The sequence below is a fragment of the Brachyistius frenatus genome, unplaced genomic scaffold, assembly GCF_029030835.1.
Source record: "Brachyistius frenatus isolate BFR_SWC_R1_liver_20210118 unplaced genomic scaffold, ASM2903083v1 Contig_126, whole genome shotgun sequence".
NCBI lineage: Eukaryota > Metazoa > Chordata > Actinopteri > Embiotocidae > Brachyistius > Brachyistius frenatus.
Genome location: NW_027210725.1, coordinates 715,105 through 729,959, shown reverse-complemented (window position 1 = coordinate 729,959; position 14,855 = coordinate 715,105). Strand labels below are relative to the sequence as shown.

The following is a 14,855-nucleotide window of genomic DNA, read 5'->3' as shown; positions in this document are numbered from 1 at the left end:
GATTGGTCATATAGAAGAAACCGATTCCAATCTAATGTGTGTGACACGAGGTCATTATGCTTACACTCTTAATACAATTAAATGTTTGAGAATATAGAAATAAATTCAAGAGATGAGTTTAATTCTGTGTTCTTTCATTAACTACATTTACTCATTTTTGTGTTTATTTATACTCATATCCGTTTTCTTCCTCCATATATGGGCCTACCACTGAAATACATACGAGAGCACGGTGAGGCTGTGGACCAATCAGAACGCGCCAACTAGACGTTGACCCCGGAATTTTCCGCCTCCGTCCAATCGGAGCAAAAAGCGTGGAGAACTACGGAAATAGTCGGACTCCCTCGACCAATCAGGCGCCGCCATAGTGTGACGTGGCCACCGGGAAGCCCGTACAATCTCTCTGTACCGGCGTCCGTGCTCCAGCGGCTCGTGAGCGCTAACGTGATCCTCCGCGGCGGTTTAACGGACGTCGACCTGAGTTTAGCTCGTGCCGAAATGTTGTGTCTCAGCGGGTTGTCGGTGGCTCTCGCGCTCGCGCTGGTTCCGGTTCCCGCCGGAGCCCTGAAGGAAGGAGACTGTGAAGGTAGGCGAGCCGCTAGCCGCCGCTAGCTGCGGTGAATGGCTGCCAGCTTCAGCAACTTTTACAACAGGAGGGCAGGAATGGAGTCACCTGTCCAAGCGGGAGGGTTAACGTGAGGCGGAACAGCTGGGAGGAGGTGGGGAGGAGGTGGGGAGGTGGTGGGGGGAGGTGGGGAGGTGGGGGGAGGTGTGTTACTGTCGGGGGGAACAGACAACATCCTCCCACATAGCTAGCAGCGGTTTGGTGGTGAAATCTGGTCCAAATGACTGCGAGGAATAATGAGCATCACCCGGTTCTGACCCGGTCCGGTTCTGACCCGGTCCGGTTCTGACCCGGTCCGGCTCTGACCCGGTCCGGTTCTGACCCGGTCCGGTTCTGACCCGGTCCGGTTCTGACCCGGTCCAAGCCTCGCGCAGCCCCGGACCGGTCCAGATGTGTTGCAGGTGTTGAAGGTTGTCCTGGATGCTCCTTCATGTCCTCCACCTTCCTCCTCTAAATAAGTTGGACTTCTTTCTGCAGCTGTAATGAGAAAGGAAGTAAACTGAATTAAGGCAGAATAAACTTTAGTAAAGTAAATTAGAGCGAATCAGTCGACAGGAAATGTTTAGAGAAAAGAAAAAGTCCAGCATCGAATCGGTTAATCGGTTAATCGGTTAATCGGTTAATCCAGGAAATCATCATGTTCATGATCAACATCAGTATTTGAAGCAGGACCAGTTCTGCCTCCTGAATGTTCCTCCAAGAGTTAGAAGGACTTTAAAAGATTCATCTTTTCTGTTTTTATGACTCTTGTAATAAATAAATAAAACCGGTCTCAGGACACACTATAAAGTTCATAATAATAATAATAATAATAATAATAATAAACCCAGGAGGCCATTTTACTGACAACATTTCTGACATGTTTCAATGTTGAAAAAACAACAAAAGGAACTATTTATCGTGTATCCTTGTTGTTGTTTACTCAAATAATCCTGTTTAATATTGGACCTCCAACAGTCAGCTGATCACTTGTTTTGATTATCGCATTGAGGCTGTTTTTTTTAGGAGCATTTGTGGTTTCCTTTTTTTCTTTAATGATTTTCTTCCTTTTAAATCATTTTAAACTGAATTCTGGACTGAGGTTTATTTATTTTTTGACCTATTTAATGTGACGCCTCGTTTCCCTGAATCTCTACAACAGAGGTGGAGAGTTAACGTCAGTCTGACCCAGAGACGCGTTCATTAAAACGCAGCAGAATGACCCTTTAAATGCAGAAATAATTCCAATTAAGTGTCTGAAGAAGTTTGTGTTGAAGTTTGTGAATGTGTGCGTTTGTCTCGGTTTCAGTGTGTCTGACCTTCTTGGGGAAGTTTTATCAGTCGCTGAAGGACGACAACGTCAACTTCAACAGCGCCGACATCGAGAAGGCCATCGTGAAGAGCTGCCGAGACGCCAAAGGCAAAGAAAACCGCTTCGTGAGTCGACTACTGATCTTTTATATTTAATTAAATAATTCACCTTCTGACTCCACTGCTGACGTGCAGGTTTCAGATTTTCATACTTCAATAATATCATCTTACATCCTCTAGAAAAGCCTTTCGGTCCATTTCTACCTGATTTTATATTTCTATAATATATATATATATATAAATATGTTAACGTCTCAGAAACGAGGTTTCAAATTAAAGAAGACACTCATAATATTAACTGTTGAGGCATACATTACTTTGTTTATTTAAATTTAGGACTTTAAATACGCAATTTACTTGTAAAATGTTGACATTTAGATTGAAATGTAAAAGTCCTGAAGCTCTGTGAAAAAAATGAAATTACAAAACAACAGCAGCACTTATAAACTTGTAATTTGACATGTTTGAAGCTTAAATGTTGGTGATGAATCTGAAACAGCAGGAACGCCCTCTGAACTTGCTCATCTCCCCTCGTATGTGTTGAATAGATGAAAGTCACTGATTAACCCTGTAAAACTTTCCTCCTCCTCGTTGTTCAGTGTTACTACATCGGGGCGACGAGCGACGCCGCCACCAAGATAATCAATGAGGTGTCCAAACCGCTCAGCTACCACGTCCCAGTGGAGAAGATCTGCGAGAAGCTCAAGAAGAAGGACGGACAGATCTGTGAACTGAAATACGGTAAAAACTTCGACTTGTTTTTGAATGAAATGGCCGCTGACAGCTCGGCCGCAGGAGGTCTCTGATTTAAAAAAAAAAAAAGCTCAGTTTGTCTTTAGTAAATATATTTAAAACCCAACAGGTCGTATTAACGACCGGGAGAATTCGGTTTAAAAACATTAGACCTTCAGGGATCATTTTCAAATCCGGTGGAGACGGCCGCCGTGTTCTGACGTGGTGTGTTTCGCTGCAGACAAACAGCTGGATCTGACCTCGGTGGACCTGAAGAAGCTGAAGGTGAAGGACCTGAAGAAGATCCTGGAGGAGTGGGGCGAGTCCTGCAAAGGCTGCGCCGAGAAGTCCGACTTCATCCGCAAAATCACGGAGCTCATGCCCAAGTACGCGCCGGCAGCCGCCAAAGCACGGACAGATCTGTAACCACGGAAACAAACAACAACCACACAGCTTCGGACTTGACTCGTGAGGAGGAGGAGGAGGAGGAGGAGGAGGAAGGGAGGGTGGACATGTTTGTCTCAGTCTTTTTAAGATGCACACAGATTCAGAAGTACAGACATCAGGAGGCTGAAGTCCTGTACTTTTAAATCAGGTGTGAAGACGGCACATTTCACAAAGAAAACAAGAAGAGCTAATAATAATAATGAAATATTAACGGGAGGAGGGGGACGATTTAAATAATCAAGAAATCTACTTCGAAAAATGAGGGAAAAGACTGTTCAGAATTTGCTTGAGAATCATCATATTTTTAGGTTTTCCTTCAGTATCACAGATCCAGTGACAGTTGTCTATTTACCCACAATGCAACACAAACAGGAGCTGCTGATAGCGAGTTCTGCTGTCTATATTTTGACGGTTTAAACAAATCCAGGTTAAAGAAAACGGGGCTCACAGGGTTTCAGCTCTCCTGATTCATGTCTTTGACTCACACAGACGAGGTCCAACTTTCATTCACTGTTCTGGACTCTTTTTATTAGACGCTGACTTAAAATCCCCAGAAAGCCGCGTCAGGATGCGGTTCACCAACGTGTGGTGAAGACCTGAGTCTGATCTGATGGATCAACGCTCGCGGTCGGAGTCGGGAGTCACGCCGTGTGCTGATTGGTTCATAAATCATCAACAGGAAGCAGATCGATTCTTAAATATCAGGTTTTTGTCTACTGTTGCTGCTTCACTACTTTTTAGGGCTTCGATTAGTTCAGTGTGAAGTTTCCAGAAGATGTCGCAGAGCTGAAGGCGACAAACTACCAAAATAAGAGCGAGAGGTGTCAAACGAAACATTGATATTTGACTTACTTTTTTTGTCACTATTTTGGCTTAAAAATGGACCGAAACGATTATAAGTCACATTGAGGAAACCGCTGCCGACCCGACGACCACCGCTCTCTTTTCTAAAGTTTATTCACAGACGAAGAAGAAGTGTGGCGGACGTCTGTTGACCTTTGACCTTCTGTCTGCAAACCAATACATATTTATGGAGGATTTCTTTGCATTTCTAATAACTGATCATCGCTTCCTCTCATCAAACAGGTCGTGTCACAATCACCCGTTTGTTTTCCTGAACGTTGGGAGACGGACTGTTTTTTTAGTTTATTTTCACATGTTGTGGTGATGGGTGATGCACCTCCCCCTTCCTCCCCCCTCAGGACTGATGTCTCTCTGAAGGGACTTATTTTATTGTTTGATGTAAGAAAAAACTGCATACTTAAAAAAAAGAAAAAAAAAGACAACTTGATGATTAAAGGCGTGCGATGCAGGATGAGACCTGGGAAATGGGAAACTTAAGATATGCTGTTGTGTCACTTTGACTTTTCATGTAAGGCCCAGTCATTTGTTACAACTGTACTATTCTACTTTTTCATTAAAATATGAAAAAACTGCTTCGATGTCTGTCTCCGTTATGTGACACGAGGAAGCGCCATCACTTACTGTGTGCACATATTTTCATGTATTTAAGCTGCGATACCACCGAGCGCCACCAGGGGCTGGTTCCAAAAAAGATCCTGGCTCGCATTGACTCCCATTCAACTTCTCATCACATATTAAGTGAGTAAAATGTTTGATTAGATATTAAGCCTTAAAAAGTGTCATTTTTGGGGGCATGTCTGTTTTGATTTTCACTAAAGTTTGTATTTACAATAATTTGGCCTTTTTTTTTTTTTTTTTTATTCATTTGGAAAAAAAAAAAGTCCCACGATGTGTTGAAATATTTTTTATTATCTTTATATTCAATTTTTTTCAGGTTTATTTGGTTCGTACAAGCTCACAAATGATAAGGTTTAAATGTCCCTGTATTTCTGATGTATTTCTTCACTATGAAATCCCGTCAGCTCGTGTCTCAGGACAGTTTGAATGTTTGGATATGAAGTGTGGCAGAGCGACATCTCCTTCGGTCGGGGGCCTCTGCCTGGTCTCTGGGGGGGGCTCTGCTGCTGGGGGGGCTCTGCCTGGTCTCTGGGGGGGCCTCTGGGGGGGGGGCCTGGTCTCTGCTGGGGGGGCCTCTGCCTGGTCTCTGGGGGGGGGGGGGGGCTCTGCTGCTGGGGGGGCCTCTGCCTGGTCTCTGGGGGGGGCCTCTGCTGCTGGGGGGGGGCCTCTGCCTGGTCTCTGGGGGGGGGGGCTCTGCTGCTGGGGGGGGCTCTGCCTGGTCTCTGGGGGGGTCAGGTGCCTCTACACCTCCGCGTTGCAGGTGAAATCCGGGAGGTTTCCCACCTGGATGTATTCAGGGAGTTTGGACGCAGAAAAGTCAGGAGAACATGATTTTTATTCCCAAATGAAGCGTCTGACGTCATGACGTCCACCGCGGTTACGTCATCGCGCTGTCCAACCTCCAGAGGGAAAGCGCACATTCCTATTGTCCAAGATGGCGGCGTCGTTGCAGCCTCTGTGATGCTGACATGTTGTTAAACGGTTTAATCCTTTTATTTCGGTTTTTACGCGACTGTCCCGCGGCCCACGGTGCCACCGTTTCCTCGCCGAAGCTGTCGCGTGTCACGTTATTTGTTCTAACACGCCCGGAATTCGCTCCCGGGCCGGATTCCCGTCGCAGGCACCGAAAAGTTTGAGCTCCATCATCACCGGTCGAAGATGAAGAGGCAGGCCGGGAGAGAGAGTCCGTCCAGGGCCGCGGCCAAGCGGATACGGGACAGGGAGCGAGAAGGTGCCCGGAGAGAGGAGCTGCCGCCGCCGCCGCCGCCGCTGGCTCTGCTGCTGGCGGAGACCCGGGGATACCACCGGAGGAGCCGCAGCAGGGAGCGAGAGAAGCCGCGGCTCCGGGAGGAGAGGGCGGCCGCGCTGGAGCTCCACCACCGGCACGACCTCGGGATCCTCGGCCGCCCGCCGCTGCGCACCGCGGCGCCGGAGCTGCCCGCCGCCAGGCCGGGCACGCTGGAGTACAAGACGCTGCTCATCAGCAACCTGGGCTCGCAGGTGACGGACGAGGACGTGGAGGACGCGCTGTTCCACGAGTTCAAGAAGTTCGGGGACGTCAGCGTGAAGCTGTCTCACACGCCGGAGCTCGGCCGGATCGCATACGTCAATTTCCGGCACCCGGAGGACGCCAAGGAGGCCCGGCACGCCAAGTCGTCCCGGCTGGTCCTCGGAGAGCGGCAGCTGAAGATCGAGCCCATGTACGTGAGGAGGCGGAGTGTGACGCCGCCGGACGTCGGGTATTTACCTGTGCACGCGCCCTACCCGTACAGGCAGCGCTCCCTGTCCCCGCCCGGGCCCGGGGGGAGCAACATCCGGGAGATCCGAGCCAGACACTACACCCTGGAGACCCTGGGTCTGAGCAGGGAGCGCGAGAGGCTGCTGGACTACTACGGCATGCTGGATGAGCGGGGCCGGCCCTACGGCTTCCCCCCGATGCCCGTCGTGGAGGATTTAAAGCCCGAAGACGACCAGAGGGCGACGAGCAACCTGTTCATCGGGAACCTGGACGGGAACGTGACGGAAGCCGAGCTGCGGAGGGGCTTTGATAAGTACGGCGTCATCGAGGACGTGGTCATTAAGCGGCCCGCGCGAGGACAGGGCGGGGCTTATGCTTTTGTAAAGTTTCAGAACCTGGACATGGCCCACCGGGCCAAAGTGGCCATGCAGGGGCGTCTGATCGGGGGCAACCCCATAAAGATCGGCTACGGTAAAGCCAACCCCACCACGCGGCTCTGGGTGGGCGGCCTCGGACCCGCCAACTCTCTGGCTGCTCTGGCGCGGGAGTTCGACCGCTTCGGCAGCATCAGGAACATCGACTACGTGAAGGGCGACAGCTTCGCCTACATCCAGTACGAGAGTCTGGACGCCGCTCAGGCCGCCTGCACCCAGATGAGGGGCTTCCCCCTGGGGGGGCCGGAGCGCCGCCTCAGGGTGGACTTCGCCAAAGTGGAGGAGAGCCCCTCTCGCACGTTTCCTTCCGGCTACCAGCCTCCCGTCGCTCTCCCCGCCCACTACGACCTCCTCGGGGAGGCCTACGGCCGCCACCGCAGCCTGGAGCGGGAGCTGAGGGGCGCCAGGGACCGCTCGCCGCCCGCCTCCTACGGCCTCCTCACCCCCAGGGAGCGGGAGAGGGCGCTGCTGGAGAGGGAGTACCCCGCCAGCCCCACCCGCAGCCTGGAGAGGAGGGCGGTGGGGGTGGAGGCGTTCGGGAGGAGCGGGAGGGGAGCGAGGAGCCGCAGCAGGAGCAGGGAGCGCTGGCTGAAGGAGCGGGAGGAGAGGAGGAGCAGGAGGAGGAGCCGCAGCAGGAGTCTGTCCCCCGACAGGCCGGCGGAGGAGAGGGAGAAGGAGCGGGGGCGGTCCCGGGTCCGAGGACCAGGAGGGGCCGTGTCTCCCGACCCCAGCCCGGACCGAGCGCGGGTTCGAGCCCCCGACTCCACCACGGAGCCGCGGGACCACTCGCCCGACAGCGGCGGAGGCGGGCGACACGCCGCCACCAACGAAGAAGAGCCGCCGCCGCCGCCGCCGCCGCCGGGACGCCACCACGGCAAGAGGTCGAGCGGCGACCACCTCAACAACCACCACCATCGAAACAGTGACGTCATCGCCGCCGGTTCTCCCACCCTCCACACCGACACCAACACCTCCTCCCCCCCCGGCACGCTGTCGGAGTTCGCCCAGACGACGCTCTCCAAGTCGTGGCACGGCTTCTTCGCCCTGAAGAACAGCAGCTTCCCCACGGAGCTGTTCCTGCTGGAGGGCGGCGCGGCGTTCTTCAGCAGCGTGATGAAGGACAGCCTGAAGCAGCAGAACCAGAACCAGAACCAGAACCAGCCCAGCCAGCTGAAGATCGCCCAGCGGCTCCGCATGGACCAGACGCGGCTGGACGAGGTGACGCGCCGCATCAAGCTGGGTCGCCCGGACGGCTTCGCCATCCTGCTGGCGCTGCAGGGCCCCGTGGACCGCCAGGCGCCCGCCCCCGAGCCGGGCCTGCAGGTGCGCTTGCTTCGCCACCTGGTGACGTACCTGCGGAACAAAGAGGCGGCCGGAGTCGTGAGCCTGCCCGCCGCCAAGGAGGGCGGGCCGGGGGCGATGCTGTACGCCTTCCCCCCCGGAGACTTCTCGCAGCAGTACCTGCAGGCGGCCAAGAGGACTGTGGGTAATCTGGAGGAGGAGCACATGGTGATCGTGATCGTCAATGACACTAACTGATCGTCACGGCGACGAGCAGCCGAGACGACGAGGACTCGCAACGTTGTTTTTAAAAAGAGGCATTTTATTGTTTGTTCGGCGAATGCGGTTACACTACATCTCCATGACAACGGGTGCAGCGTTGCCATGGGAGACCCTTTCAATACATGGGGGGGACCTCTCGGCCGTTAACGGACCATCACTACCCAAAAGTTCTTTTATATTTTTTGCGTTAAGTCCTATTTAAATATGAAACATCGCTGTCGTCAACATCGCAAACAAAAGTGTAAATTGATTCGTTGTGTTTTTAATTACTCCAAATATAAACACTGAAAAGGGGCAGCCCTGTTTGTACTTTGGGCTCCTGGCAGCCGAGGCCTGTCCCTTCGTGGAGGACGTGGAGGACCTCCACGTCCTCCAACGTCTCTCTGCCGGTGATTTTGACATCACAGGTTTTGTGTGGAATCCAGTTTTTAAATGTTCTTTAAAGAAAAGAAAAACACTTATAAATGTCGGTGACTGAGCTGCAGCTCTGCCGCTCGACGCTGTAACATACGACACTACATCCGACGGGTTCGTCTCGATGCTTGTTTACTTTATTTGTCTTTTATTTCCTTTTTATTGGACTTCACCGAGTCGTCCCGTTTGTCCGACTCGAGCGGGACGAGGAGGTTTGTTTTTATACGATTGTACTGTAAACTGAACGGGACGCCAGCGGAGCTCCGGTCGGCCTCTCTGTGTTTTTCTTTACTTTCAGTTCGGAGCACCAGCGGCCAGTAGAGACGACCCCTGACCCCTGACCCCTGACCCCACCCCCACCCCCACCTCTTCCGTATACTTCCCATTGTTCGTGTTTTTATCAATCGGAACCATTCCAGTCTTCTGTTTTGAAAGGTGTGAGTGTGTCTGGTGTTGCATGCAGGAAAAGAAAAGATTTATTTTGTGTGTCTGAAAAAAAATGTAAACTTCTCTCTGAGGAACCTGCCGTCAGTCGAAGGTGTCCGAGTGCGACTGTCGGGTTCGATCATATTACTGCTTCGTATTTTATATTGTACACATTTATATTCAATTTTAATACATCAGTCCATCCATCTGACCCCCTTCCTGCTTCTTTATTTCACACTTTGCACTCAGACTCAGGACGTCTCATCTCAACAGCTGCAGCTAAATATTCCTCAAATAACAAACAAAAACTTATTTTAAAGCAAAACTTCTGAGAACATGCAAAAATCTAATTCTCACAGCTCCTATAACAAAGTTTAATGACTGCAGAGTTATAAAAGTTAAATCCTTATCTGTGCTGTAAAACCCCTCTTTGGTTTATTGACCATGAATGTGGTAGGTAGGTAGGTAGGTAGGTAGGTATATACTTTATTAATCCCCGAGGGGAAATTTTTTCGCCACAGCAGCATACATACAGGAGCAATAATAGAAACAATAGTATAAAATAATAATAGAATAGAATAATATAATAGAAAAGCAATAAAATAAAAAATATAAAATATAAAATATAAAATGCACAGTACATACATACATATGTCCAAATGTGATAAATAACTATTAAAACTAAAGACTGGTGTCTCAGAATAACTCGACAAAACAGCTGCTTAAAAAGAAACCAGTTATTTTAAAAATGATAAAATAGGGTTAAGGTATTAAAATTCATCTAAATCGATCAGTTAATTGTCTAATTGATGAATCCTATAAGTCCTGATCAGGTTCAATGATGAGTGAAAGGAAAACAGCTGAGAGCTACATTTAAAATACAGAAAGGAAAAGGAGGCCTGATGGGAGTGTGGAATTATGGGATGTGGAGTCATAAGGAGGAAAAGGAGGATGACATTTGAGAGCAGAGGAAAAAAGGATGAAGATGTCAGAATGAGGAGTGATGGAGGAAGATCAGGAGCACGATGATGATGAGGAGGAGGAAGAGGAACCAGGAAGTAGTGGGCGGGACCAGACTGACAAAAACACACAACACCACAGATTTCTCACCGAGATGATGAAGAGGAGTTTAGATATCACAGCTGTCTGAGAGGAGTAGAAACACAAAGAAGAGAGGAGTGTGATGATCAGAGCTGCAGCAGACGAGGAAGAGGAGGCGGTGAGGAAGAGCGGTGATTTAAAACGAGGTCATCTGATGCGGGCGCTTCATGATGAGATGTTCAGGGGGCCCCGTTATATCACACATGATAAATATTTGAGTTCCTCCAGACCGATTTCCTCATGAATATGATTAACTGCTGCACATCAGAGCTGAGAGTCCGAGCGGGTTTAACCCCTCGGAGCCCGAGGGAGGTGGAGGTTCGAGTCCAGGAGGTGACGATGTTGTTCGTGAGTTGTTTTTTGGTTTTGTAACCCCAAACATGTGTTTTTGTTAAAAATGTCATTTTCCGTTACGTTGCACGGCTCTAAGCATGCAGCAGATTTCATTCTCGTCCACTACAGGAAAACGTGTAACTTTCACGCCTAGAGAGGCCAAAGCGTGTCTATGTCACGTTTTGCTGCAGCGGACGGGCGTGTGCATTTCACGCTTTGCCGTGATACCGGGTTGCATGCAGAGACGATCTTTTCACAACCAGCAGTCTTTTAGACAGATGCTTGATATTTATTTATTAAACAGGTTTCTTCTTTGTTTGAGTTTGAGTTGCTTCAGTATATCCAGGTCCAGGTGTTGTTCATCTTTCAGGCCACCAGAGGGCAGAACAGACTAACAGGAATACAAAAAAATATATAAAAAAATAATCATCCTTGTGCCAAACATTTTTTTGCTTTATTAAAAAATAAAAAATAATATACAAACAATGCAGACAAGTACTAAATTTAATATCATACAGAAATAATAATAATATAACAAATAACAATAAAAAAAAGTGCAGGTAAAGGATTGAGATTTTACTAATGGTCTGCACAGCCTTTGTCATGAGATAACTTACACCGTAACCTGAAGCCGTGGCTCAATGGCAGATGGAAGAACTGCTGGTTCAAGAGGCCAGACATCCTCCATCCATCCTCCTCCGCTGTGTCTCCGTCTCCTCCTCAGAGCTCCGCCCCCCCGCCGTGTCTCCGTCTCCTCCTCAGAGCTCCGCCCCCCCGCTGTGTCTCCATCTCCTCCTCAGAGCTCTGTGAATAAATGTACGGTCCCATTTCCAATACTTTTTTCATTAAAACTTTTCTCCACTAATCACTGACTTCCACCCTCTGAATTAATGATCTAACTGTCCATTTACCCTCATCTGCTCCATCTCTCCATCTGTCCATCTCTCCATCTGTCCATCTCTCCATGCAGCCTGTCTCCTCCCGTCTCCTCCCGTCTGTCTCTATTTGCCCTCTGAAATCTTATTATCAGTGTCCTTGTCATTCCCAGAGGACTCTTCACTGTGACCTGCCAGCAGCTGAACTCCTGGCTGCTCAACAACAGACCTGCATGTCTTTGGAGCTACTTTGTGTCTCTTTGTGGTTGTTTTGTTTCTCTTTGTGGTTGTTTTGTTTCTCTTTGTGGTTGTTTTGTTTCTCTGTGGTTGTTTTGTTTCTCTTTGTTGTTGTTTCGTGTCTCTTTGTTGTTTTGTTTCTCTTTGTGGTTGTTTTGTTTCTCTGTGGTTGTTTCGTGTCTCTTGTTGTTTCGTTTCTCTTTGTGGTTGTTTCATGTCTCCTTGTTTTTTTTTTTCTCTTTGTGGTTGCTTTGTGTCTCTGTGGTTGTTTTGTTTCTCTGTTGTTTCATGTCTTTGTGGTTGTTTTGTTTTTCTTTGTTGTTGTTTCGTGTCTCTTTGTGGTTGTTTTGTTTTTCTTTGTTGTTGTTTCATGTCTCTTTGTTGTTTTGTTTCTCTTTGAGTTTGTTTTGTTTTTCTTTGTTGTTGTTTCGTTCTCTGTTGTTTTGTTTCTCTTTGTGGTTGTTTTGTTTTCCTTTGTTGTTGTTTCATGTCTTTGTGGTTGTTTTGTTTTTCTTTGTGGTTGTTTCGTGTCTCTTTGTTGTTTTGTTTCTCTTTGTGGTTGTTTCGTGTCTTTTTGTGGTTGTTTTATTTTTCCTTGTTGTTGTTTCGTGTCTCTGTGGTTGTTTTGTTTCTCTTTGTGGTTGTTTTGTTTTTCTTTGTGGTTGTTTTGTTTTTCTTTGTTGTTGTTTCGTGTCTCTTTGTTGTTGTTGTTTTGTTTTTCTTTGTTGTTTCGTGTCTCTATGTTGTTTTGTTTCTCTTTGTGGTTGTTTTGTGTCTTTTTGTGGTTGTTTTGTTTTTCCTTGTTGTTGTTTCGTGTCTCTGTGGTTGTTTTGTTTCTCTTTGTGGTTGTTTTGTTTTTCTTTGTTGTTGCTTTGTGTCTCTTTGTTGTTTTGTTTCTCTTTGTGTTTTTTTTTTGTTTCTCTTGTGGTTGTTTCGTGTCTCTTTGTTGTTTTGTTTCTCTTTGTGGTTGTTTCGTGTCTCTGTGTTGTTGTTTCGTGTCTCTTTGTGGTTGTTTTGTGTTGTTTCGTGTCTCTTTGTGGTTGTTTTGTGTCTCTTTGTGGTTGTTTCGTGTCTCTTTGTGGTTGTTTTGTGTCTCTTTGTGGTTGTTTTGTTTCTCTTTGTAGTTGTTTCGTGTCTCTTTGTGGTTGTTTTGTGTCTCTTTGTGGTTGTTTTGTGTCTCTTTGTGGTTGTTTTGTGTCTCTTTGTAGTTGTTTTGTGTCTCTTTGTGGTTGTGGAACAGATGTCACACCTTTTCTTATTCTGAGGGAGCTCAACTTGTGATTTCAGTGACTGAAAAAAGCACCGTTCCTCTTTGTTTGTTAGTTTGTTGGTTGCTCTGTTGTTTCAGTGCCATTTAAGATGTGACGGATGATCCTGGTTTCCAGATGATATTTATATCTGTCTCCTCTCCGTGCGTCTGGCTTTCGGTTTAGAATTTGTCATTTTTATACCAAAGCAAATGTCACAGGTATAAGTAATCTCTGCAGCTGGAGACGGTGAAGCGTAGACATGCAGCCTGAGTGTCCTCGGCGTCCCTCCTGAACGGCAGCATTTTCAAGATAAAGACGTTTTTCTCTGCTGCAGCTGCATCCACCTTAAACTTGGTGAAAATCAGTAGGAGGCTGGTGCAGTTTCACTCTGTACATCTACCCCCCCTCCCACCCACAGCCCTCCCATCACTGCGCTGCACCTCCTTTATTACACATCCACTTATCGTACCCTCACCTCACATATCCTCCTCCTCCTCCTCCTCTGTCAGTCATGATGGATAAGGTCTTGTGATTGCCTTGTCCGACCTTTGGAGCATCTGCCCCTTTGGGACTGTGCAGTTTTTGTAGTGTGTGCGTGCGCGTGCACATGCGTGTGTGTGTGTGTGTGTGTGTGTGTGTGTGTGTGTGTGTGTGTGTGTGTGTGTGTGTGTGTGTGTGTCACGTTCTTTGTTTTCTTCACAGAAATCCAGATGAGCACTTTCTTATTTTGCACACCGTGGACACAGACACATGCTGCAGCCTGTTAACTGCCCACTTTTCTGTCTCGGAGTGTCTCATTTGTCCCTGAACGCATCGCTCCGTCTCAATTGATTCGTATTGACTCATAAATGTCACTGACGATTATTTTCTGAGTGTCCTTTCAGTTAAACAGCTTGGTTTCTAATTTATAGACAGAAAAATATAATCACGGATAGAGTATGAATTTTATTATGACATTTTGGACGACATAGATAGATAGATAGATAGATAGATAGATAGATAGATAGATAGATAGATAGATAGATAGATAGATAGATAGATAGATAGATAGATAGATAGATAGATAGATAGATAGATAGATAGATAGATAGATAGATAGATAGATAGATCGATCGATCGATAGATAATAGATAGATAGATAGATAGATAGATAGATCGATCGATAGATAATAGATAGATAGATAGATAGATAGATAGATAGATAGATAGATAATAGATAGATAATAGATAGATAATAGATAGATAGATAGATAGATCGATCGATAGATAATAGATAGATAGATAGATAGATAGATAGATAGATAGATAGATAGATAGATAGATCGATCGATAGATAATAGATAGATAGATAGATAGATAGATAGATAGATAGATAGATAGATAGATAGATAGATAATAGATAGATAGATAGATAGATAGATAATAGATAGATAATAGATAGATAGATAGATAGATAGATAATAGATAGATAGATAGATAGATAGATAGATAATAGATAGATAATAGATAGATAGATAGATAGATAGATAGATAGATAGATAGATAGATAGATAGATAGATAGATAGATAATAGATAGATAGATAGATAGATAGATAGATAATAGATAGATAATAGATAGATAGATAGATAGATAGATAGATAGATAGATAGATAGATAGATAGATAGATAGATAGATAATAGATAGATAGATAGATAGATAGATAGATAGATAGATAGATAGATAGATAGATAGATAGATAGATAGATAGATAGATAGATAGATAGATAGATAGATAGATAGATAGATAGATAGATAGATAGATAATAGATAGATAGATAGATAGATAGATAGATAGATAGATAGATA

The 14,855-nt window shown here is 46.7% G+C and overlaps 2 protein-coding genes across 2 annotated transcripts; both read left to right on the top strand.

Moving 5' to 3' along the window:
* Window positions 1-373: 373 nt before the first annotated feature.
* Window positions 374-4,591, top strand: manf (mesencephalic astrocyte-derived neurotrophic factor). Its single transcript, XM_069714134.1, has 4 exons — window positions 374-586; window positions 1,914-2,041; window positions 2,575-2,716; window positions 2,949-4,591. The coding sequence occupies exons 1-4, from the start codon at window positions 499-501 to the stop codon at window positions 3,131-3,133; spliced, it is 543 nt and encodes a 180-aa protein (XP_069570235.1). The 5' UTR covers window positions 374-498; the 3' UTR covers window positions 3,134-4,591.
* A 951-nt stretch (window positions 4,592-5,542) lies between these two features.
* rbm15b (RNA binding motif protein 15B) lies at window positions 5,543-9,422 on the top strand. Its single transcript, XM_069714139.1, has one exon. It carries the CDS (start codon window positions 5,795-5,797, stop codon window positions 8,345-8,347), a length of 2,553 nt encoding a protein of 850 aa, XP_069570240.1. The 5' UTR covers window positions 5,543-5,794; the 3' UTR covers window positions 8,348-9,422.
* Window positions 9,423-14,855: the final 5,433 nt, after the last annotated feature.

What these genes read in the sequence shown, in the direction of transcription:
- manf (XM_069714134.1), top strand. Translation starts at nt 499, where the DNA reads ATGTTGTGTCTCAGCGGGTTGTCGGTGGCTCTCGCGCTCGCGCTGGTT. An exon ending in AAGGCAAAGAAAACCGCTTC is followed by an intron (nt 2,042 to 2,574) that starts GTGAGTCGACTA and finishes CTCGTTGTTCAG; the next exon opens with TGTTACTACATCGGGGCGAC. An exon ending in GATCTGTGAACTGAAATACG is followed by an intron (nt 2,717 to 2,948) that starts GTAAAAACTTCG and finishes GTTTCGCTGCAG; the next exon opens with ACAAACAGCTGGATCTGACC.
- rbm15b (XM_069714139.1), top strand. Translation starts at nt 5,795, where the DNA reads ATGAAGAGGCAGGCCGGGAGAGAGAGTCCGTCCAGGGCCGCGGCCAAG.